The 25,561-nt window shown below is 40.8% G+C and overlaps 1 protein-coding gene across 1 annotated transcript in view; it reads right to left on the bottom strand.

Annotated features, from left to right (window-relative positions):
* RASEF (RAS and EF-hand domain containing) overlaps positions 1 to 25,561 on the bottom strand; it is a gene marked incomplete at its 5' end in the record, with an annotated part of 54,653 nt that overhangs the window by 5,440 nt on the left and 23,652 nt on the right. The window contains 13 exons of the mRNA XM_014541253.1: positions 2,515 to 2,634; positions 6,232 to 6,346; positions 7,550 to 7,631; positions 8,850 to 8,994; positions 9,094 to 9,225; positions 9,524 to 9,758; positions 14,287 to 14,375; positions 15,464 to 15,548; positions 17,145 to 17,213; positions 19,085 to 19,200; positions 21,524 to 21,601; positions 22,738 to 22,833; positions 23,362 to 23,452. Of these exons, the coding sequence (XP_014396739.1) occupies positions 2,515 to 2,634; positions 6,232 to 6,346; positions 7,550 to 7,631; positions 8,850 to 8,994; positions 9,094 to 9,225; positions 9,524 to 9,758; positions 14,287 to 14,375; positions 15,464 to 15,548; positions 17,145 to 17,213; positions 19,085 to 19,200; positions 21,524 to 21,601; positions 22,738 to 22,833; positions 23,362 to 23,452 (1,453 nt within the window). The remainder of the gene's footprint in view (positions 1 to 2,514; positions 2,635 to 6,231; positions 6,347 to 7,549; positions 7,632 to 8,849; positions 8,995 to 9,093; positions 9,226 to 9,523; positions 9,759 to 14,286; positions 14,376 to 15,463; positions 15,549 to 17,144; positions 17,214 to 19,084; positions 19,201 to 21,523; positions 21,602 to 22,737; positions 22,834 to 23,361; positions 23,453 to 25,561) is intronic.

The following is a 25,561-nucleotide window of genomic DNA, read 5'->3' as shown; positions in this document are numbered from 1 at the left end:
AAACAAAGCCTTTGTTTAGGTTTCCTGAAAGTTTAGCTTATAATTAATAAACAAGATAAAAATATTTTCCTGTTGAGTACACTGAGTGAGTAGTAGCTAAGAAGTTTGATTCAGAGTTTCGATAATTAAAAAGAAATGACTAGTTTGAACCTCATTATTCTAGAAATAGTTCCTAGACACGGTAGTTTTCAGTTTGCATTTTAAAAAACCACAATACAAAATTTCATGTTTTAAGATACTTATTTCCAATAGTTGCACACATGCTACCCAATGTTCGCTATCAAATCATTTGAGAGAGATGAAAAATGATCACTTACACTCAGGAATGGAAAGTCCATAAAAAGTATGTCTGCTTTTGGCCAGCAGCTAACGCATGTCCCCTTTCACATTATCCTTTCCTATCAAGATTCAGCAGCCTGCATGTGGCTAAACCAATGGACACTTTCTAGTCCTCTATTATTCAACCTTCCAGAGGGCATGTGTGTGATCACTGATCCTATCACTCTCCTGCTTCCAACCCCTCAATGCTTCCCTTCCAGTCAAGTCATGTTCAAATGCTTTACAACAGCCGACAGGACCTAGCTTGTATGTGGCCTCAGCCAGCCTCCCAGCCTTACCTGCCACCATTCTCTCTCACTCATGATGCTCTAGTTACCCTGGCCTTCCCTCATTTCCCCAACGCTCCAAATGCCCCCCCATCTCAGGGCCTTAGCACTTGCCATTCACATTGCCTAGGTTACCCCTACACCCACCCACCCTCTTCCCCAGACTAACTCCCACCTACCTTTGGATCTTAGGTAATCCTCCCTTGAAGTTAAGATTGTTTCCTAACCCTGAAAAGGCCCTGTTAGGTCTTCCCGTTATAAAACCTCAGAGCCATCTGTATTCATCCTGCATAGCACTGATCACAATTGTAACTGATAAAGTTACTTTTGCGTGTCTTTATCTAACAAGCAGGAGACAGTTTCCCTTAGGAAAGGAGAATATCATGTGCTGTGGGCCTGGGTATGGGTCACACAGTCTTGTGGGGGGTAAAGGGAGGGTGTGAAGGCTGCTCTGGAGCAGGGAGAGAGAGAGGGCTCAAACAGTGGGGAAACCCCACCGTGGGACCTTTGCCCACAAGCCCCAGATCCATAGAAAAATCTATTAAAAAATCACAAAGTGAATGGATTCCTAGTAGAAATGGGTAGTGCTGCTGCTGGGTTCTATGGTTATGATGATATGGGGTGAGGCAGAGAATGCCTTTCAGGAAACAGGAGGGTATACGTGACCAGATCATAAGTAAGCAAACCTTGGAAACTGAGAAAGCATGGGGCGGAAATAACACTGGTTAGTGGACAGAAATGGTGAGATCTCTAAAGTGGCATGTGCGATCTCTAGAGTCTGACATGGGATTACATGCGTTTAATGCCTGTCTCCCCCAGACAATAAACTACAGGAGGACAAGGACCTACTATTTTGTTCTCTGTTCTTTGCTCAGCACACAATGAAGTGCTTGCCACATGGTAGACACAATTAAATACGTTTTGAATGAATCTCTTCTGTATTCATTGCCTAGTTCTGATGCTTATCATATTTGGTTCACAGTTCCAAAATTTAAAACAAGCATGATCTCCCAACTCAGAATAGTGAAATTCAAACTTCTTTTTAAAGTGCACATGGATTTGCTACCAAGAAGCCTTTCATGGTGCTGACGACAGACAACGATGATAGCAGTGTCACATGAGACTGCGATGGTTGTGAACTCCGCATCTGATTCCTTGTAGGGTAGGACAAGTCATAAGGGGGCCACGAAGCATTCTGACACAGTGATAATAATGGGATGGTAAACACTGCCCACAGTAGTCATTTGGACAGGAGTAAGCTCCATCCTCTACACAAATGTAAAACCAAAAATAAGTCTAGCTATTCCAACTAAACACAAACCTGACCACAGTGATAATAATGGGATGGTAAACACTGCCCACAGCAGTCATTTGGACAGGAGTAAGCTCCATCCTCTACAACAAATGTAAAACCAAAAATAATTCTAGACTATTCCAACTAAACACAAACCTTAGAGGGGGAAACATACACAGCACAAAAGTCTTCCTATTCTCTTCCCACCAGGTGACACACTGCACCATCTTCTGCCCCTTGGCATAGTAACCCTCTGGAACCAAGCCCATCTTTTCAAAATAGGACACTCGTTCCTTTTCCTTTAGCTGGAGACAAGGACTAGAGAAGGATTCCAAGAACTGGGTGTGAGTGAGGAGGAAGACGTGATCATTCTGGCTCCACTTTATCAATGGTAGGCAATGGGAGGAAAGGATCGAGTGATCAATTTACATCTATGAGGGATTTAATCCTTGGGGCAATTACGTGAATTCATAATGTGGGGGGGACATTGAGAGTTCTTCCTGTATAAGGACAGGAGCCCCATCAAACAGGGTGCAGGCTCATCAAAGAACCGCTTAAGCAAAGGTGGACAAAAGCAAAAAACCCCTTCCAACCCGGACCCGCTCTCACTCTTACCATGGCCAGCTTTTCTCCAAAGTACGCTGGGACGCACTTCTCTCCCTCTGCAGCAGCAGACTCACGAAGATCAGCCTTGTTTCCCACCAACATGATAGGGATACTCTCGGTGGCTGCATCCTACCACAAGGAAAAGGAAAAAAGTGTGCACACATCAAACACTGGACAAGTGAGGACAATGACGACAGCAGCCGCCGTGTCCAAAGCCCCTGTGCGCCACATGATGGATCAACACTATCTTTAAACCCCCATATCTCTAAAAAGAGCTAAGCACTTTCCCGTTGCCAGGTGAGGACACTGACATTCTAAGTTTTTAAATAGGAACTTGTAAGGGCCTGGGCCAGGGTCTAAATTGACTGTATCCCCCTTCCTGCTACACAAACTGATATAAACTCAAGAAGCATGACCTCATCATTTCCTACAACTTCCACTCTGCACAACAGTGATTACACGTCAACTTCATTATCCCAGATGCAAAACATGTAAGTAAATCCCTCAGCTACTACGGGACCAAAATGGAATTTGAAAGTTCTGTACTTGCTGCTCTCTGGTTTACAACAAAAGCAAAGTAAGAAGGTCCTAGAAGTCAACATTTTTCCTATGAGGAGTCAGTTACCACTCTACTCAAAGTAACAGCTTCTCAGGTTACTGCTTCCAAAACAGCCCATGCCAACTGTCACACTGCCCCACATTCTCAGTGGAGCTGGGGTGGAAGGGCAGATGTGAGAGGCAGAGCTAAGTTTGAGACCCCTCCCCTCCCACCTCCTGGCCACTCACTGGCTGTGTGAAATCAGGCCAGTCTTTTCATGTTTTTGCCTCAATATCCCTATGTGTACAATGAAGAGGTTAATTAAAGGCACATCCCATCTCATTAGCCTATAATGAGAATAAGAGAATATAACCTGCATCGCACAGAAAAATGGGTTTCTGGTTCCTAAAGAGAAGCGGCAGCCCTGGCTAAGACATTACTCTTTGCAGTCCCTAAGGACACTCAGGTGCTCATTCCGTTTGGTGCCGTACCCGACACAGGATCAAGAAATAAGCCTTAAACATAATGAAGGTATCTTTGACTTCCCTTCTCTTCACACTCCTTTGCCTCTAACTGAAGGCACCACCTGGGTGTGGTAAGGGCAGAGGAGAGAGGGAGTCAAAGGCCCTCTCTAAACCTACCCCACCCATCCACTAGTGTGTTAATTAATTGTGTTCTTTGACACTCTTCTAGGGACCTAAGGGATGTCATTGGGAAGCCATTAAGCAAATATTCTCTTAAGTTAGCTAAGAATCCAGCATCTAAATGACTTCCCCAAATCACACAGGTAAATATCTCCTTCAAGTCTTGACTCAAATAACACCTTCTCGGGAGGCCAGGACCACACTAATGAAAACTGCATCCCGCTACCTCACCGGGAGGCCCTTCACCCTGCCTTCTTTTCTACTATAACATTTATCACTTTCCATCGTTCTACTTATTTTATTCACTTATGTTTGTTTCTTGTTATGTCTCTCTTCCTAAAGTACAAGCTCCATAAGGATAGGGCTCTTTATTAACAGATATATCCCAACAGAGGAGGTAACCCCAAAATATTTTTGAATGTGTAAAAGTCAGGATGAAATCTCATGTCTCAACTGTCTCCATTCAATTTTTACCCAAACATTCAATCAATAAATTATTCATGACAGATAAGTAAAATGGGCATAATTTTATTTTATCCATGATTTTATAACAGTTTTAACCTAGTGCTTTTCAATTAAAGTGTATTAATTATTAATTCAGAGGGTCTACTCACCACTGACATTCTACTTCCTCTCAATCCTCTGCTCTATCTTTTATACAGTGGCCATATAAATTGTCCCTGCAGAATTTCCTCAAATTGGAAAGGGTGAGCCATGGCTAAGGTTCGTTGCGCCCATTATTTTTCTAAGATGAAAGTTAAATGCCAAGTGGACTCCAATTTTTTCTCTATAACAAATTCAATAATTCATCTTGAATACAGTTTTCTTACTCTTCGGACCCTGTGAAAGGTGCTACCAGCAGCTGAAAAGGTCACTTACCCTGTGCGAGTTGCTCAGCAAATTAGGGCATTGGGCTCCTGGCACATACTACAGCTGGTCACTAAGGGCTCCTTCAGGGCCGTGGCTGGCCCTGCCTTCTATACTTCCTTTTCTTGAGCATAATCCAAAGATTTAAAATGAAAACTAGTTCCAACAATTTCAACAAGTTTTGCTGTAATTTTAACTACCAATGTGTATGAGTTAGTTGGAATTTTCCATTATTCTCTGGGCTCACTGCTCTGTCCCAGGGAGGTCCACTTGAGTACATGCCTCTCCTTCATGAGCTGACTACACTTCAGATTCCTTTCTGGACTTCAAAAGCTTCTTCTCACCCTGATGCTTTATCAAGGGAGCAACCATATTGAATCAGAAGATCCCATTCAAGCCCCCATCCCAACCCTACCCACTATAGAACTACCAGCCAGTGCCATATACTTCCTATGCCTCAGGTTTCTCATAGTAAGTGCAAATAATACTGTTTCCTCCTTTCTCAGATATGTTACTGAGATGAATATAACATGGAAAATTTTTATGAAATAAAAATATTATATAAATGCCTACACATTTCACTGCATTTAAAATTTTAAGTCATGATATTTCAGTAGGACAATATGCACATTTATTTATCACTAAGTTTTACTGCCAATTACAATGTCACTTCTCATATCACTTTTTTTGTACAGGGTATGGAATAGGCCCAAATGAAGAATTCAGAAACAAACTGGAGATCAGACAAGAATAAGTTCTCTGTTTAGCTACCTCTGCACTTAATGCCTGTTAAAAATTATAGATAATAGACCTACTTGAAAAATTGTATTAGCCATTAGTTTCAGATATGTTTCTCAAGTAAGTATGCTGAACCAAAGCTTAAACTATTGTTTTATGTTGATTAATAACTGTTGGCAGCACTCTATCTATGGCCAAATAATTTCCCACTTTTAAAAATTATTTACCATGAAACCAAAGGAAATGAAAGTTCCTCAGTTCAAAAGAAAGCACAAATAGTACCACACATGTTAAAAATACCAACTGGTTTTTCAGTGGTACCTTGGGATGTGTAAAGACCCAAATCACTACCGGAGTAAGGGAAAAAACACAGTTGCGATAGAATGAGGGCCTCGTACCCGCTCATACCAGGTGCTGTCTCACCTGTGTGTCTAGTGCACACGGAAGCACCTGTACTCATCCAACCATGCTACACACCCAGACCCTGTACACACCCAGTCATGCTACACATCCAGCCCCTGTACACACCTAACATGCTACCCACCCAGCTTTGTACACATCCAACCATGCTACACACCCAGCCCTGTAATATCCAACCATGCTACACACCCAGCCCCAGCAGCTTCGTTTGTAAGAGCTGCTGCTTCCCAGGTGACCTGCATTTCCATTTGCTTCTGATTTTATCTGTAAGAAAACCCAGAAGTTTTATTCCCAGAAGGTCCTTTAGTTGTGTCCTTGGCCTTGCAGGAACTTGCTCAGCTACTGAGAGAGAGCAATCCTGCCGAGTGCCCCTGGGAACTCTGCCTCCAATCCCCTTCTCTGTCACAGCTTGGATCAATGGGTTCTCATCACATTCCTTTCAACGAGGAAGAGAACCAGCATTTTCCAGCATGGCCTATAGCTCCCCTATGCAATTTCCTGTCTGTTTTGATTTCTTACCTCAATCATATCCACCCATTCTCGTACGTTAAGAAAGCTTTTCTCACACGTGACATCATACAACAGCAAGACTCCATCTGCTCTTCTGAAGTAGGACTTGGCAATACTTCTGAATCTGGGTAAGAGAGAAGCATTTACAGCACGGATTTAATCAGTCTGTTTGCTGCTGCTCCATTCTTCGTCTCTTTTGTGCTCACTCACCTTTTTCTCATCTTCTCTAATAAGCCCCAAGTGAAAAAATTTGAGGGCAATGTATCACTGTAAAAGTCATCTCCGAGGCCCAGACTGACCCAGTGACAGGTGACAGGACGAGAATCTGGGCTACTGATTTTAAAAAGCCAATCATTTGTTCCACCAAACAGCCCCAAGAATGTCTACAAACCCCAAAACATAACCAGGACAAGGATGACACTGTAATTTCTGAAAGTTCCAGCCTCAGCTAAAACCTACCAAATCCCATGAGTAGGACACAGAGAAGGGTGGAAGGAGATGCACATTAGAGAAAATGGTCTTCCAGGCTTGAGGAGGGTGGAAGAACAATGTGGATGCCACCATGCACCAGGCACATTACATACATGGAGGTGAGGGACTCACTAAGGTGAGAGCATACTGCAACCTACATGTCTTTCTCTAAACCAAGTGCAATATTTTATATTGTCTTAGTTAGGGCCATGTCAGCCACAAGTATTTTTTAAATGTTGGAGTACTCAGTCTGCTGCAGAACAGGAGCTCCACGTGGGCAGGTATTTGTGTCCTATTGCGAAGATTCACTAATGAATCTTAGCAGCCTAAATGGTGCCTGGTGCAGAGGTGGGTAGGCACCCCATACTTACTTGTTGAACAGCTGGATAGATTCTGCTCCCAAAGAGTTAGACAATACTAAAACCTACAGGAAATCCTTCTGGTCAAGGGCAATGAAGGCAAGATAAGGCACCATCACCAGCTGCGACTCTGCTGTTTAGTTTGTGCCTCTGCCCTGGAACCAAGGGAAGCTGTCTTCTATTGTGCCCCACTGAGCAGCTCCTCATGCTGTCACTGCATTCAGAGGTGTCACCTCACTAAATCCTCTTGTTGGGAAAGGGCCCTCCCTTTTCCCAACTGAACACAAGCTTCATGGAAGCATAAGATCCTTTTTCTCACCGAGCTGACAGATGACTGAAAGAGGTAAGAAAGTGAGCATTCTTGAAATTCTAAGGTACCATCTAAAACTGTATGGTGCCTTATAATTACATAGTGATAAGCACAGAAAACACCGAGTGGGCTGCGAAGCTTGTCTGTGTAAGCCTAAGCAGGGCCCAAGCTCTCCGGAAGCACTTGCCTCTCCTGACCGGCTGTGTCCCAGAGCTGCAGGACTGTGCGCTCTCCATCCACAATGAGGGTCTTCATCTGAAAGTCAACTCCTGCAAAGGAATAGAAGGGAACATGGAGAATAGGATGTAAATCATTCCACTGGTTTTTTACTTTCAAGTTCTCTTTAGATGAGACGGGAGTCAATAAAGCAAAGAGCCCAGGGAGATAGAGAGAAATGAGCATGGCCTTCATCGAGAGTGACTTCACATACTAATTACCACGAGATGCACCATCTGCAGGCTGGCTGACTTGGGGAAGAGTTTAGTCTATGGACAAAGGGAAAAATCTATGTTCTATTTGTCATGTAATTAGGGAACTGTTATATCTGTGTGCTCATGTACATAAGTATGTGTATGTGTATATATGTATATATGTATATGATTATGTATATATTCCATATATACATATACAGCAACTGAACTGCATACTGGAGTCTTTTTATGAATCAAATTGAAGTGAACTTTTGGCTTTGTTATTTTGAGTGGTCTAAATAAAGAACCATAAATTTACAAAGATGCCCATTGTAAAGAGAGTATCCAATCTTTTCTAACATTTCTAGTTATCGAAATAAGAAAATTTTAGATAAACAAGAAAAATAAATGATAATTTGCATATCTTCAACTCCTACTGATTATTATGCAAATTTGGGAAATTAGGACATAATTTCTGCCTTATTCTGAGAGGTAATACATTCCATTGTAAAGGAAGGAGGTAGCAAACTTCTATGATTTTGACTACAGTGACAAACTAGCCATCAATAATGTCCCTTGACCAATATCAAACGACATCTTATGAGAAAAGCTTTCCCTGGCCACCCTGCATAAAAGTACACCTCTCCCTAAACCTCTTTTTTTAAATTATTATTTGTTTTTTCATCCATTTCCCTCCTTTGAGATGTAAACTCCTTGCGGGCTGGGATATAGTCAACTCTGTTCATTGTGTATCCTTAGCACCTGTAACAGCAATTGGCTCACAGTAGGACTCAGGAAATGTTTGCTGAATAAATGAACTTGTCCTCTCAGGCTCTAAGCTCTAACCTGTCATCAACTGCTAAGTAGATACCTCTGTCCTTTGTCAGTCTCCCTTTCCTAAAGCTAGGCCTTCGCCAAAACAGGAGAGGACCATTCCATAGACAAGGACACACACACATCTATCTATATGTATGGGGAGAGAGATTGACCTGTGTATCTGTGTACACAACCCCTAAAGAAACTAAAACCAAGCTAAAAAAGTCATTTCTCCATTAAAATCTGAAAAAGGAATCATACCCAGTGTGGCACTTGTATTTCCTCGAAATTCATTCTTGCAAAGTCTCATGAGGAAACTAGACTTCCCCACTGCGGCATCCCCCGCGAGCACAATCTTGTAAGCCTTCTGTGAGCTGGAAGACCTGTTCTCATCCGCCATGTCTGTCTAGGGGGAAAAGACACAGTGGGTGACAAAGGGGGTGCCAGTTTCCTTCCTAACAAGTTATAAGACACAGAAAATTATTTGTGTTCAGGAACCACCTACCTGGGGTGAAAGTGCCAGGATGGGCTTTCTTGGATAACTAGCAACGCTGCCTTCACTAACAGGGGGCTTCCAGTCTAAGACCGAAGCCACACCATCTGAACCATACGTCTCTTCATCCCTTATATCAGGAACCTGTTTTTAAAAAAAGTTAGCTGTTAACGCCTCTCATTATACATATGCATCATAGGTTAAAGAGAAGAAACAGATACAGCTGAATGTGTAGTCCATGCTGCTATGGAACAGAGTGCCCCACAAGTCAATCGATGAGGATTTCTCCTTAAATTAGTGGAGGAAAAAAACCATTCTACCTATGTTTCATAGTTATAACCTTTAAAATGGATTCCCATGACAGATCAAAGTTAAACAGGGTGCCAGATCTCTATGGAGGATGAGCCTAGGCCCTAGGAGAGCAGTGATTCCCAGGGCTTACATCTGTGTCTGAAGCATCGCCAGCAGAGCTCTCCCGCATGCCGTGCGACCTCGGAAATGCTCTCTGGTGTTTGTATTCCACCTCTGAGTCGTACTCATTGGAATCTCTCAGGGTGGACAGGCCACTGTCGAAGCAGCTCTCGGGCAGGCTGTCAACTTCACAATTCACCCTCTGCATAGGATCACAGAGGGCCAGCGAGTCACAGTCCTCATCCACGTAGGAAGAGCGGGAGGACCTGGGGTAGAGGAGAAGACTGGTACCTGAGGGCTTCAATGCTCGAGACCACAGGGGCAAGAGTGGACTCAAGACCGACATTGGCACGTTTGCCAAGAATCACAGTGTATTCCATGATTAAGCATCAGGAGAAATAAAACATTCAAAGCCATATCAGTTCATTCCATGCAACAGTCAATTAAAATAAAGACACTCAAGCATTTAATAAATGAAAGTATTTTTCTAATCACCTTTACTAGTATTTCCTGATTTAAAAAAAAAGGTTCCCAGAATCTAAATGCAGTCTAAAGTTGCATTAAGAAAAATAAATGGCCCTAACCGGTTTGGCTCAGTGGATAGAGCGTTGGCCTGCAAACTGAAAGGTCCCAGGTTCTATTCCGGTCAAGGGCATGTACCTTGGTTGCGGGCACATCCCCAGTGGGAGGTGTGCGGGAGGCAGCTGATCGATGTTTCTCTCTCATCGATGTTTCTAACTCTCTATCTCTTTCCCTTCCTCTCTGTAAAAAATCAATAAAATATACTTTTTAAAAAAGAAAAATAAATGTAGAACACGTGAACCTTTTCCCTCTCATGTGGTCAGACCACATTCTGAACAATGCATCCATTTCTGAATAACATCTCTACTTAAAAGGGATGCTGATAACCTGGGGAGTGTGGGGTGGGGGAGGAGAGGGCAACAGTGATGACGTGAGACTCAAAACTCTCCAATATGAGAAATGGTTCAGTGCACTCAGCTTAAATCTTAATGGTTTCGCTCTTCAAATAAGCGAAGGGCTGACTCGAGAAGAATACATTTCCTCAGGTTTCCCAAGACAAAATAAGGGCCAACTGGTAGACTTTTCTGAGAGTCATATTTCTAACAACATGGTGAAAAATGACAATTAGAAACATATGGTCCTGAAACAGTTTGGAAGGTGAGATGAGTTTTCTGCCGTGAAGTGTCGACACACAGTCTGGAAAAACCCCTACAGGAGAGGTTTCATGCAGAAAGGTTAGAACTTCTGACTTCTGTGGATCTTTCCTCTCATGAAACTCAAACATCTGCTTTTCTATTTATTTTCATAAGAATCTAGTTTTATATTAAAATAAAAACAATGGCTATAATTTCTTTAGTCCCTGCTACACATCGGACACAATCCTAGCTACTTGGCACACATGATTTCATCAGAAAGGGGCAATGGGTGGGTACATGGGTCTCCAGATATGAGAACTAACAAGAGATGGATATGCTGAGAAAAGACAGGGTGGACTTAATAGAAGTATAAGCTATATAAATCTTAGAAATCAAAATATTTTGGTGCCTTTAGCAAATGTTTAAAATGAACTAAAAAGGTGATTTAACCAATATGCTTTATCTGAATATGTTGCTCGCTTATGAGGTATTTTTCTTGGAACAGGAATTTCATACCAAATCTCAATCTACCTAGCTAGCTAGGTGTGTATACATTCTTTTACTATTTCATCATTTATGACACTCTCCTTCTGAAATTGATTTTAGGTTAATCTGTAAGGAACTTAAGAAAACCATTCTCATTATAATATAGTACAACCTACTTCAGCTCCATGTCATTATTGGTCAGAACTTTATCTTTTTAACCTACTTGTATCTTTGATAAGGAATAAAGGAGAAGTAAAATCCTGAATTGAGACATCATCTCCATGAATGTCTAAACTTTAAATTAAAAATATAGGTACAGATCAGACTTTTTCAAATTCAACTTAAATACATACTATTTTAAAAGTAAACTATTCTTACCCACCCAGAGAATATTTTCATTACAATGAAATATGTAAAAATCTAAAACAAGTCATATTGTCATTGGCATTCTTAGAAAAACACAAAGCTAAAACAAATAGACAAGTTGAAATTCAATAAGGCCACAGAAGTAATAAAATTAAATTTATAATATGCTTTTAACTGTTTATACTAGCATCAAAAAGAAAAGAAAATATTAACTTCTTCTATCAAACTAGTGACTGCCCAAAAAGGAACATCAGTGGGACAATGGCATCCCTCTATTCAAGGTGGTGAGCACACAGGTGACAAGGTCCTGTCGCTCTGAGCCTCTGGAGTGTGACGACTTGTCCCTCAGAAGCTATTGTCCATGGGCTCTTAGTCCAGTATTTATGAGCCTTGTTCATGGTAATTACTGTCTTCAAAATAAATCATGATGGAATTTCTGGAATAATTTTCAGTTAGGCATCTTTTCCCCTGTGTGCTTTAAACTGACCTTAGATATCAGGCCAGAAAAATGCCATCACACCAACACATTCTTAAAAGTAATCTGTATTTCCCAATAACAGAGCAGTCAGCTGCCTATAAATCAACAAACCATTACAATTTTTTATTTCACAAATCAGTGGAGAAAACATCTGCTACATGGATAGAATTTTCTTAAAAGTGACCATTGACCTTCCTGAAAGGGGACTGGTCCATTTTGCTATCACCAGCATATTAAGTACATTATTCTTTAGACTAAAGGTCCCCAGGTGAAAAGGGAATGAGCATGAATCAGAAAGCTGCATCAGAGATGGAGAGATGGAAACCTGTAGTTTGCCCATTCACTTCTACTTTCGAACCCTGACATACTCCAAAAGTAACCATTTAAGTAGCCGGATGTATGTATGTGTTCACGTGTGTGCACACACATATTATCTTTCCATTTTTAGTGCTAGATCTAAAGTTACAGTAGGGCCAATATTTCACTTTATTTAATTAAAAATAGAGCTAATGGCAGTTCCATTTTTAATTTTTTGAAAAAATTCCATGTTGTTTTCCATAATGGCTGCACCAGTCTGCATTCCCACCAGCAGGATACTAGGGTTCCCTTTTCTCGACATCCTCACCAATACCTGTCATTTGTTGATTTTTTTTATGGTAGCCATCCTGACAGGGATGGGGTGACACCTCATTGTTGTTTTAATTTTATCTCTCTGATGATTAGTGACTTTGAGCATTTTTCATATGCCTCTTGGCCATCTAGATGTGTCCTCTTTGGAGAAGTATCTATTTAGGTACTTTGCCAATTTTTTAATTGGATTTTTTGTCTTCCTTTTGTTAAGTTGTATGAGCTTTATATATTTTGGAAAGTAATTCCTTATCAGATGCATCATTGGCAAATATTTTCATGCCACCTGACCCAGTGATCCCACTTCTAGGAATATACCCTAAGAATCCTGAAACACCAATCAGAAAGAATATATGCACCCCTATGTTCATAGCTGTGCTATTTATAATAGCTAAGATCTGGAAACAGCCCAAGTGCCCATCAGTAGATGAGTGGATAAAAAGGATGTGGTACATGTACACACTGGAATACTATGCAGCTATAAATAAAGAAGGATCTCTTACCTTTTGAGAGAGCATGTAGGTACCTGGAGAGTACTATGCTAAGTGAAAGAAGCCAGTCAGAGCAAGACAAGTATCACATGATCTCACTCATATGTGGAATCTAATGAATTTAATAAACTGACATATAAAATAGATCCAGAGACATGGAAACATGGAACAGACTGACAAATCTTGGTGGAAGGCGGAGGGTGGGAAGGGCAGGAAGAGATTAACCAAAGAACTTAAATGCATACATATATAATCCATGGACAGATAATAGTGCGGTGAAAGCACGGGGGGTGGTGGGTTGGAAGGGATCAATGGGAGGAAGAGGGAACATCTGTAAAAATGCATACATATATAATCCATGGACAGATAATAGTGTGGTGAAAGCACGGGGGGGTGGGGGGTTGGAAGGGATCAATGGGAGAAAGAGGGAACATCTGTATTATTCTCAACAATAAGATGAATTTTTAAAAAATAGAGCTAAATTTTCACTTCTGGTAGTCTCTGTGACTCCTTTCATACAGTAGAGCTTGGAAACACTAGCCATATTGCTTTTGTTTTGAAAGTGTCCTTTTCCTTGAATATAGCTTACATATTATGCTGAGCTATTAAACATTTACCAAGAATCTCAACATCATATAACACAGTGGTTCTCAACCTTCCTAATGCCGCAACCCTTTAATACAGTTCCTCATGTTGTGGTGACCCCCAATTTCATTGTTACAAATTGAACATAATTAAAGCATATTGATTAATCACAAAAGCAATATGTAATTATATATGTGTTTTCCAATGGTCTTAGGCGACCCCTGTGAAAGGGTCGTTCGATCCCCAAAGGGGTCGCGACCCACAGGTTGAGAACCACTGAATAACACAACGTACACCGGAGTTCGACTGGTTTCCCTGAAACTCCCTTTACCAAGTCCACTTCTAAGAAACAAGACACAATTAGGAATGAGGTCAAGGTGAGCTTACATAAAACCAAGTCATGACATCTTAAGGAAATTACTTTGCCCTATCTTCAACATTTTTACTTTAATCTTTATACATATTTCATGTTCCAAAATTTAAAGTAAGTGTAGAAATACAAATTAGTGCCCAAAATATATTCTATTATTTTAATTTACCTCTAAGGAAATTTACTCTCCTTTCAACTTTGATCCAGAATTCAAACAAAATGAAAATAACATACCTGTCATAGCCTGGAGGTTGAGGAGAATGACCATTAAATTTTGGACTGCTCCTAGAACTTGTATTCCCTGGCGATGTATTATTTACGCGCTGAAATGCATAATTATTGTTTAGTTACTCAATGTAAGCATTTTATTTATATATATGGTTTTTAACCTGCACACTAGTTAACTTCCAATGCAATTAAAAGTTTGTTGTCTTACATGAGCAAACGTGAGCACCAAAATCAAGGGGGGAGGGGGGATGTAACAACCACATATGGTATTTTCTCCTCGTTGTGTCATAAGTCTAATCATGTAAGCATTTTATTTATATATATGGTTTTTAACCTGTAGCACACTAGTTAACTTCTAATGCAATTAAAAGTTTGTTGTCCTACGTGAGCACCAAAATCAAGGGGGTGGGGGGGGGAATGCAACAACCACATATGGTATTTTCTCCTCATTGTGTCATAAGTCTAATTCCTACCACATAAGCCATAAAGGGGCTCCCAGTGCCCTAAATCTGCCAGGACCGTGCAATACCAACTTCTTTTGATTTGTTTCTTCTCGAACCATAATCTGGTTTAGTGAGTGACCCTTCCATACCCGAAGCTATGCCTATGGGACCCCAAACTTGAAGTTGACCCCCAAAAGAGGGAGAAGAGGCTTTCTCACACACAGAGTCTGGGGAAGGTCCTCAAAATTCCAAACTCCAAAAGGGGCTTAGCTAGTTTCTGCAGGAGGGTTTAAAATCCAAGGCCTCCATCTGATGATCTCACTCCCGTAAAGCATGCTCAGTGTGTGTGAGCACACTCCTCAGCCAGAAGCACCCTCTCCCTCCCCTCGCCTGGGCAATGTTTCATTTGTACCTCCATGGACTGACTGCCCACTCTCTCTTATGTTACTGCTACCTGTGCACGTCTTACCTACCTGCTACACTATGAACCTGCCAGGGCCCAGGTCACACCTGCACATCATTCTCTGGTTTCCTAGGCTACCTAACAAGAGCTGGTTAACCTCTGGGCATTTGTTTCCTCAGAGGGATAGCACAGTTTTTTAATTTTGGAAAATGCCCCCTTTTATTGTATGGAATAGTTTCTCATGACTGTAAGTTCTCCCCGAATAAAATACAAGATTTCCATCGAAATAGTCTACCACGAGACAGAACACCATGCGTTAGAAAACTCTGCTGCATACCAAGGACCTGTTGAACTTGCTGTAAGTGTTTTCGAGGGCACTCCTTAGGCCGTCGTTGCTGTCGTGCAGCTTCCGGTTAGCTGTTCTGCAGAGTAAGTAAATAAAACATAAATCAACGTGGAAAGTATCAGTAGGGAGAAATGTCACCACTTATTTTCCAGGCTGTGATGTTCAGAAGGTGGAATTACCATCTCCTGTAACTTCCTACCTCTTCCCTTCACACCTCACAAACTGAGATCACAATTCATTACTAGAAGTACAACTGAATGCACACATCACCTCTCTTTAAAGATCTCAAGGCATGTTAGGAAGGCATTCGCTGTTCTGTGGAAGTGCTCTTCCCTCGGGGAGCTCTGTTGTTTGAATAGGTTTCATGCAGGTCTCTGCTCACTAAATGCCTGGCCCCGCTGACACCAGGAGCCACTCTATCCCCCTGCGCACAGCCAGGCTATGGACATGGTGTGTGATGCTACACTCTTTTCTGGATACTCGTGCATCCCACTCCTGGCCTGGTGCTGTACCACTGGGCACTGCCGTGTACCTGTTAACGGCTCCGACATTGACTCTGGTTTCAAATCCCAACTCAGGCGGCTCCTTTTCACATGACTGACGGGAGTTATCCTGCCAGAGCCTCAGCAACCTCTTCTATGAAATGAGGATAATCCAGAACCTCTGTCTTGGAGAGTGGCTAATCTTTCCCCACTGAAGTCTTATTCATGCTTCAGACCTCAGTTCACTTGATGCTTCCACTGGGAACACTTCCTGGGCCTTCCCGATTAGGCCAAAGTTCTCTACAGTATACACATCCCTTCCCTTTGTCCCGCCTCTCTCATTCGGCATTTCATATTTCTATTATTATTGATCAGTTTCTGTCTTCTTCCCTAGACTAGCCCCATTAGGAGAGAGATTCATTTTTCCTCCTATTTGCCACTCTATTCTCAGTCCCCGGCACCTGACCCATAAAAGGTGGTGAGTGAAAATATGCTGAATAAATGAATAGGATTATGGTAGTACATCAACTCTGTAATTGCCACAGGTGAGACTTGAAAACCATTCAAAGGTGGTGAAAAGAATTTGTCAAGCCTGACCTTACTTCACTGGGGGTAAGTGAACCCAGCAGAAAAGACTGCATGGGTAGAAAACAGAGACAGGGAGCGAGAGGGGGAGGTTTTGTGGGGAAGGGCCTCAGAACCTGGAATTACTACAACTCAGCTGTGAAGTTGACAGCAGGTATATTTCCAATAGAGTTTTTTTAAACCTCAGAAAAACATACCCCATTATAACTAGGCACTATAAATTGTGAAAGAAGGACCATGTATGCCTGCTGCTGCGACATGCACTACCGTGGGATGCCTGACCACCTCTCAGGTGAGCTGCAGAGAAAGCCGCTAAGGTCAGGGCCATTATTATTACAGAGGTGTAATACAGAAACGCTGGACACACCACCTGACTTGCAAGGACAGAGAGAATTACACTCTAGTGCCTGGATTTTATTAGATTATTTAGGATTAGAAGCGTCAGACAGCTAAGAGGTTGTGCTAAATGCGGCACAGCTAGAAGATGCATGAGTGGGCATGAGAGCCCAGCCCTTAGAATACAGAACCTGTGTTACATGTGGCACATGTGTTAACAAAAAATAAGTAAAATGTAAATGCAATGAGCATTTTATATGAGAACTTACTGGAGTATTTCAATTTGCCTCTCAAGACTATTTCGATCTTCCGTGTACTCTCGGATTATTTCCAGATCCCTGTAAAATTATATTTTATGTTTGAATGAGAATTAGGCGATCAGCCCTGCCTTACCCAAACCTGCCCTTTCAAACTCTTTTTCACCTTTGCAAAGACGTGTGTCCTTGACCACGGTTTCTATCTCACCTGTGCTCCCACTTGGTTCCTCTGAGCTGTCAGTAGCCTCCTCTCCTCTTGGGACTCCACAAACACACCACATCCCCAGCTTCCTGGTGCAAGGTGCTGTTTCACCTCATCGCCCACTCTGCACCCACCAGCCCTTCCTCCCCACTCCACTGACCTGGCGCTGTCCTCACTGGGAATGAACCTCCTGCTAAGTCCCTTCTCCTCAATTCACCGTCAGTTCTAACCCTTCTCTGCTCATTCCAAGCCTTAAATGAACCTCCTGCTAAGTCCCTTCTCCTCAATTCACCATCTAACCCTTCTCTGCTCATTCCAAGCCTTGTACAATCCCAACCCCAGCTATTTTCTCCTTTTTTATGATTCCTTCTTTCCCTTCCCTGCCCCTACTCCTGCTCTTCCTCCTCTCCTCTTCCTGAATCACAGAGAATCCACAGGACCAGGCTTTCTCCATTCGCTACAAACGCTCATACACTGATTCCTCTGTTGCTCTATTATGAAGCCCTGGCCTCATCCTCAAGAAGTCCACTCTGAACACCAGTCATTCATAGCCAGCCCATATTCCATCTCAGCCCCATTTCTAAGCAGATAAACCCCCTCACTAGCTTCCAAAGCTCTCAAGGTATCAAACTTTGTCTACAATAACCTGCCCATTCGCTCTCTTAATAAGGCTAAAACTTTTCCAATTGTCTATAGAAATTTAAGTTTGTTCATCAGAAAATCTGATCCCTTACATTTTAGTTTTAAACAAGGTTTTAAACATTTTAATTTTTTTTAACTTTTACCTTTCATTTCAAAATGTCTTTTTCCTGTCCAGTGGTATAACCACTTCCCCCAAACCAGGCTTATCTGTCCTTATATTCTTGATCCTGTGTTGGGTACTGCCTCACCTAGAACATCTCTTAACTTTCTCTTCCCATCTGTGAAATGGGGATAAGGGAAGTCCCTGTCTCATTGGACATTATGTGGACTGAATGTGTTAGTACTAAGTACTAGTTAGTACTAGTAAAATACAAGGCGCCTGTGTTACTTGCTGATGTTGCCTCTGCTCCCCTTGACCAACACAAACCTATTCCCCCTCCCAAGGTCACTTCAAGTGTCTCTTCGTTTTTTACCTTCCTCAATTAAATTTCAAGTTCTCAAAGAGCAGAGACCACAACTTTCACATTTCATATTCATATATGTATATAGATGCATTTATATGCAAATGTGCATATGCATATATATGTACTTTATATTTGTAGATATATGCAATTTTATATATCTCTTTCTATATGTATACATATATATACATATATATGTATAAATACATGTTTCTGTGTGTTATTATATACCATATTGCAAAACTAAAGCACAGCAAAATAAAATTACTTGTCTAAGATGTTTACTTTTCCTTATCTTATATTGAAGGGCCAATACTCCTACCTTCAAAGCCCTTTAATTAGCACTAACTCTTGACACATTAGGTACATTCTTCTGCTCCCAATTATTTCAATCATTTATTAAGCCCTGCACTGTCCTACCCAGCCAATATTTAAACTAGTTAATCTGTTTGTATAAAAAATTAAAAACACAAAAATCACTAGGAAATCTGATACTGAAAGTAAAATCTTTAGAAAGCAAAGAATATATCAGTGAAGTTAATAAGTAAGCCTTTATTATTACATAACTAAGCTTCATGCCCATGGATGGTTACCTAAATAAACATTCTACTCAAACTAAAAAAAAAAACAAATGTGAAGATTCATACCTTTCAGAATTCAGACTCTGATCAGCATAATCACTTTTCAAAGCATCTAATTCACTCTGAAGAAAGGCTATGTTTGTCTGTGCTTCCAACAGATCTTTCTTAACTTTCTGATTTTCCTAGAGAAAAGGAACATTGCAGGTCATTAGACTCAGTTTCTTCCACGTGGGAGAAATGAAATAATGGGTAGTGTAACTTTCCCACACACCACTCTCACCCATCCACAAGTCTTCGAATTTTGGTAGTTCAAGAACTAGTTATCATTCAATGTAACTTGAAATTATGATAAAGTAGTAAAGTGTCAAAAATCTAAATCTTCAAAGTTGTTTGGTTTTTTTAATACATGACATTTGGTGCCAAACTCCAACACTCAAGAGTTTGCCATTACGTACTTTGACATGTTATTGGCAAAGTAACAGAGACTAAACATTTAAACATCTGTCTTACTAATGACAGCTTCGTAACTACTGATAAAAATTCTGTGAAATTAATATACCTATTACCATGTACACTGGCTCCTTTTTACACTAAATCCTATCACCTAACATGTTTAAATTTTGCACTTAAAAAATAAATGAGTGTGGTTAGAAATTTTCTAAAATGTTCTTTTGGAATTTTTGGAAATTCTAAAGGAATTAGAATTTCCTTAGGTTTTTTAAAATCATTTTTTAAACTTTAAAAATTTAAGAATTTAAAAAAAAACTCACTGGAGGCTACCAGCTCAAGATGGTGAATTATGTATATGAATTTGTCTTCCTTCCCTTTTGAGAACTCATTGACATGAAATACCAAAGGAAATAAACCAATAAAAGTTAAAAGAATGGAAAAGAGGCCCATCTGCACTCAGGTGACGTAAACATTTCTGAAAAATGGGAACTGGACAGAAATGTGCGATGGAAGGAAGGGAGAAAGTAGGGGGAAAAGAGGGGTGGAAGGTTCTTCTATAGAACAAAGAAGAGGCCATTGGCCAGGCAGAAGCCCAGGGAGTGAGAGTAGAGCTGAAAACAGATATTAAATGTATATCCTAAGTCACCCAATCCCTCAAGCCCAGGCCTCCTCTTACCTTAGGAAAGAATAGAATATAGCCAGAGTTAATTCCAGAGGCAACAAGGCAGGGCTTGTCTTTTTATCAAAAAACTGTATGACCTCTATAAGGAAAGCTAAAGCATCTATCTGAATATCCATGCCCACTTATTCTGGTAATTGGGGTCCCCCAGTCTCACAGCCAGCTTCACATACAGGGCTCCTAGGAAAACCCATTTCAGGGCAGAGGCTTTGAGGTAAACAGACCTAATAACCTAGCTGCACAGGAATCCTATGCCCACTACCTAAAGTGATCAGAAATTCCAAGATGACATGTGGATAGCAGGTTTAAAAAGTAATCAGTCTGCCGTAACTGGTTTGGCTCAGTGGATAGAGCGTCAGCCTGCGGACTAAAGGGTCCCAGGTTCGATTCCAGTCAAGGGCATGTACCTTGGTTGCGGGCACATCCCCAGTAGGGAGCGTGCAGGAGGCAGCTGATCGATGTTTCTCTCTCATCGATGTTTCTAACTCTCTATCCCTCTCCCTTCCTCTCTGTAAAAAAATCAATAAAACATATTTTTTAAAAAGCAATCAGTTCAACAAGGACTGAAAGTTCATGGACTCCCTAATTAATACTTTTAAGGAGCAAAAACAAATTCTATGCATTGGGAAGAAGAAATAGGAAGTTACAAGGTATCAATGATTAAAGAAACCAAAAACTCAACCAGAATATCCAAGAAAAACAAGCAACTTTCTAAGAAATTCATGATCCAAATGCAAAGCCAATGAAGATGTGGCAAAACATGGAACAGGTGGTGCATTAGGGGGCTTCATTTGACAATGAGGTTGGGAACCTTCTCTTTTGAGTGGCAAAGGGCTAATGGCTAGAGAGAAAGGAATACAATTTCAGCTCATGCCATATCATGTCTTGACTCTGCAGTGAGAATAAAAGAAATGCTCATTACTGGCTTGTAACTTTTAGAGTTAACCTAAAAACAAAATAAAGAAAACTTATTAATGATAATAAAAACAGATGTAAATGTTATCACTATTGGCAATAGAAAGACAAAAGATATGGTCAGAAGATGGAAAAGAGACAGAAAGAGGAAGCCTGGATACAGAACAGAGTTGATGCTGAAAGAATGCAGTGTTACAATTGAAAGTTTAAGGCCATGCCATTATTACTTGGAATAAAAAATAAATAAATTAAGCATTCTCAACAGGTGGGGGTATCACTGAGGGAAAAGCCTGCATAAATAATATCTTTGGTTGAAGTTATTCCAAAGACTTTTTCTAACTCTGGTATTAATTTCTCTTTAAGCTTCTATTCCTGGAACACTGAAATAATAGCATGATTATGTTTAGGGAACAGCAGTCTAACAGGAAATGTATTTCTGTAAGTGAAAAGGTGATTCTTACCATTGATAAATCATAAATTTGTCTTTTTAATGCAGCCACATCTTCTTTTTGACTTACATGTTTTGATTGTTCTTCTAGCTGAAAGAGCAAATAAAGGTTGTGTGTTTACAGACTTACTCTGAATTGATTCAGTTAACTTTGGGAATATCCCTATATATAGAAATGGGAATTCTAGAAGTCAATTTTCCATAAGAATTTAAGTAATTTAAACATTTGAGAAAGGAGTTTGATTGTCTAATTAATTTTCTTTGAAACAATTAGAAAACCCTTCCTGGAAACCATTCAACTCTTAAACAACCCAATCCTTGCTTTTTCAGTTACATTGCACGTGTCTGGACCTCTATATTCACCTATAGCTTTATCTGCACTTAACACTTTCTATTCTGCATGATAATTATTTCTGAGTGTTCTACCTGTCCTGCTAGAGTCTAAGATTTTTAAGAAAAGAGAGTGTCGTTTTCACCTATGTTTTCTTCACAGTGATTTCAGGAAATTCTTATCAAATGATTGAAATCAGTAAAATTTACGTATGATATGAAAGTAGAGACATGTGCACACTAAAAATTATATAAGTACGTCCATGAGCTCTGCTTGCTGGTTGACTCATTAGTTGTGAGTCAACTAATTGCTGATTGACTAAACTAGCTCAAGAGCATCTATGACATGGGCAACAAAAATGATTTCGCTACAAACAGTTTACAGCCTTGGGAAACGTGAGGATTTGTGGGTGTCCATTAATTGAATATTTATGCATTGATCAAAATGAATGCCTTATGCCATTAAGTCTAAGTCTAAGTACTCTGACACTGGGCTTTCTTCATCTTTCAGCTGAAGGTTTCACGCACTATGTCATGACTGCACACAGCTGACTGTGAGGTGAGCCCTTGACTTTAAAATGCATGCCAACTTCAGAGAAGAAAAACTGAGTTGGCAAAATGAGTTTCTCAGCATCAATGGCTTAGGTAATGGGATTACAACAAGTGTGTAAACTTCTCTACAGTTCTTTACAGCCTTTAATGTGCTCCCACATAGATCTATGCAAAAGACAAGGATGCCTTTTGAAACATAAAAGTCTTGCCACAGAGTCCAATTTGATTCTGAGATCTGATTCCACCTGCTGCTTCAAAGTGATTCCAAATGTTTTTAGTCACCTATAACTCAGACACACTGCTATCTTGGAGCTATTCCTAAAAGTCTTGCTTCCACATACCTACCTTTTTCAGTTTCTTTATTGTCACCTGTAGATCCCCTACTTCTGTTTCATACTGACGCCTGAGGTCACTGAGGGCTTCCTCAGCTTTGCGTTTTTCCTAGAAGGAAAAAAAAAGTTAATTTGATTTAAATAGGCTCTTCAAAATCACAGGTGATAAATGTCTTGTGTCAAACTAAAAATGATCCCAGGTCTCCTACACAGGGAGGGGGGAAGTAACCACATGACTGTAGATACATGGCCATTTCCAGAATTGGGACAACAAAGGCTCAGGTCAGGCTATATTCCCAGCACCGTCTCTAGCCTACACAGGACAGAGCCAGAAAGCATACTAAGGTCTATGAACACCAGCACTCAGGCCCTTTCACTCTACTTGCTGCCTCTGAGAGTTAACAGGACAAATGAGTAGGAAAAAGATGACATGTTTCTCTAAAAAAAATAAAACCTAACACTAGCTACTGAAAGAAATATGCCTAGCCCTGGCTGGTGGTGCTCAGTGGTGAGAGCATCGGCCCATGCACTGAAAGGTTGCAGTTCAATTCCTGTACATGCTACACCCAGAGGTGGCCCGGTGCCCCGGTGCCCTGTCCATAAGAACTCACTGAATGAATGAACCCCACACACTCACGTCTTTCCGAGTCTTGTGTTCTGCAGCCTGAATCCTCTGATCCATTTCTTCCTCCAACTCACTCAGCTGCATGGCTGCCTTGTCCTGGGCTCTGAAAGTCAAGGGGTGATTCACACCTTTTCATTCTCCTCTTAAACTTGTAACAGGAAAACTTCCACTAATCAATCTCAAGCCTTTTATTTTATAAATGAGAAATACAGCATTCAAAATAATAATTGCTGTGCCTTCCACATAATAAAATGAGGTTAGCAAGGTGACCATTTGAATGTAAGAGAACATTAAAACTAGATATTAAATAAATGGAATAGATTAAATAAAATGGCATTCAACTAAACTGTGGCAAAGAACTGATAAAGATACTAAACAACTGGGAAGCTGCCAATAAATTCTGAAAATCCTTTTTGCTGTCCTGATAAGCTAGAACCCTAGACTTCTTATTTGCAACATAGTATATAGTTGCTTAGACTTGCAGATGAGAGGCTGGCAAGTGAGGCGGGGAACGTTGGAGTCTGCAGCAAGCAAGCCTCCCTGCTCGCTTCAGTGCCTGGCTGCCTGCCGCCATCTTGGCTGACAGTTAATTTGCATATACTCACTGATTAGCCAATGAAAAGGGTAGCGGTCGTACGCCAATTACCATGTTTCTCTTTTATTAGTGTAGATGAGGAGAAATACAGCATTCAAAATAATAATTGCTGTGCCTTCCACATAATAAAATGAGGTTAGCAAGGTGACCATTTGAATGTAAGAGTACATTAAAACTAGATATTAAATAAATGGAATAGATTAAATAAAATGGCATTCAACTAAACTGTGGCAAAGAACTGATAAAGATACTAAACAACTGGGAAGCTGCCAATAAATTCTGAAAATCCTTTTTGCTGTCCTGATGAGCTAGAACCCTAGACCTCCCCCCCCCCAAAAAAGGCGCTCCATGGCAAAGAGATGGTTTGAAATTTCATTATATGAAACACACACTGTTATATGCTACCGCTGGAAGAAGGGAAAGGAAGGAACTCAGCAATTGTTACTAATCAATTCCTTAAAGTTATAAATGTAGATACAGTTACCCGTTAGAAAATTTCTTTTATTAATGTAATCAATTAATTATATTTTATGGAGGCAGAACATACTGATTTGACAAAAAAGTAAGAAATGGGAGAAGTCTGTTGAGAAGAGTTTCAGGAAAGTTTTACGTAGCAATTGCCCAGTATGGAGACATCTGACACTCTACAATGGTTGAGGCTTCTGAGTGAGCCCTAACACAATTATTTTTCATTCTCTCTCAGCTACATGTCCAAGTATCTACATTTCACACTCATATATCTTGCCTACTCAACTAGATTATAAGTGACATGAAAGCAGCCACCAGGGGATTTAGAGTTGGTTCACTTGGACCAGTGACATGCAGTTAATAAACAGTAGGGAACAGGACCTGAGTAGAAGACCTCCCATCCTCCAGTTTGCTGGCTTCTGCTACACCATCGCACCTGCTCTTACTTCCTTGCGAGGCAATTTGTTGGTGCATTAGTTTAATTTCTACCTAAAGTCCCAAGCAAACATTGAAGAGTGGGGGGAGGACCTCAAAGTAAAATTCTGAATGACTTACTACTGTTTCCTGTTCCTGTTTACTCCCTCGTCACCTTACAGCCTGCCCAAGGTTACGTTAACCTGGTACGGAAAGCCAGCTAGTTCTAGTTTGTTTATAAATACCTGCTATTTGAACCCTAGGAATTATGTTTCTCCACAGCAATGTGGGTGTTGGGGTTTGCTTGTTTTTCGATGAACCCTGAAACTGTAAAGAGCGATGCCACATATCAATTTCTCCCTTTCTTAGGACCGGTTTTTCTAGCCCTTCCTTCTAGACATCCCGTCCCAAACATCTGGGTACCTGGGCTGCTTCTGAATGTGTTCCTTCATCTTTTCTCACTTCTGAGCAACTTTTACTCTTTTTTATTGTTCAGGCTATAACGAACAGTGTTTGTCCCAGCAATTCCTGGTAAAATGTCAAGGGTATTGGGAATGTCTACTTTACCCCAGTCCAGGGCCCCTACCAGAACACTGGGTACCCATTCTTCAGGTGTAAATACAGACCCAGACTCTCCCCCAATTAAAAAACAGAGGTGAGGATGAAGGGGCCTTAGCGAGGACTGTAAGGAAATGTCCACAGTGGTCATATAAATGTGTCAGTGAGGTGTCTAAC

This window comes from Myotis brandtii, unplaced genomic scaffold, assembly GCF_000412655.1.
Source record: "Myotis brandtii unplaced genomic scaffold, ASM41265v1 scaffold266, whole genome shotgun sequence".
NCBI lineage: Eukaryota > Metazoa > Chordata > Mammalia > Chiroptera > Vespertilionidae > Myotis > Myotis brandtii.
This window is presented reverse-complemented; position numbering and strand designations above follow the sequence as displayed.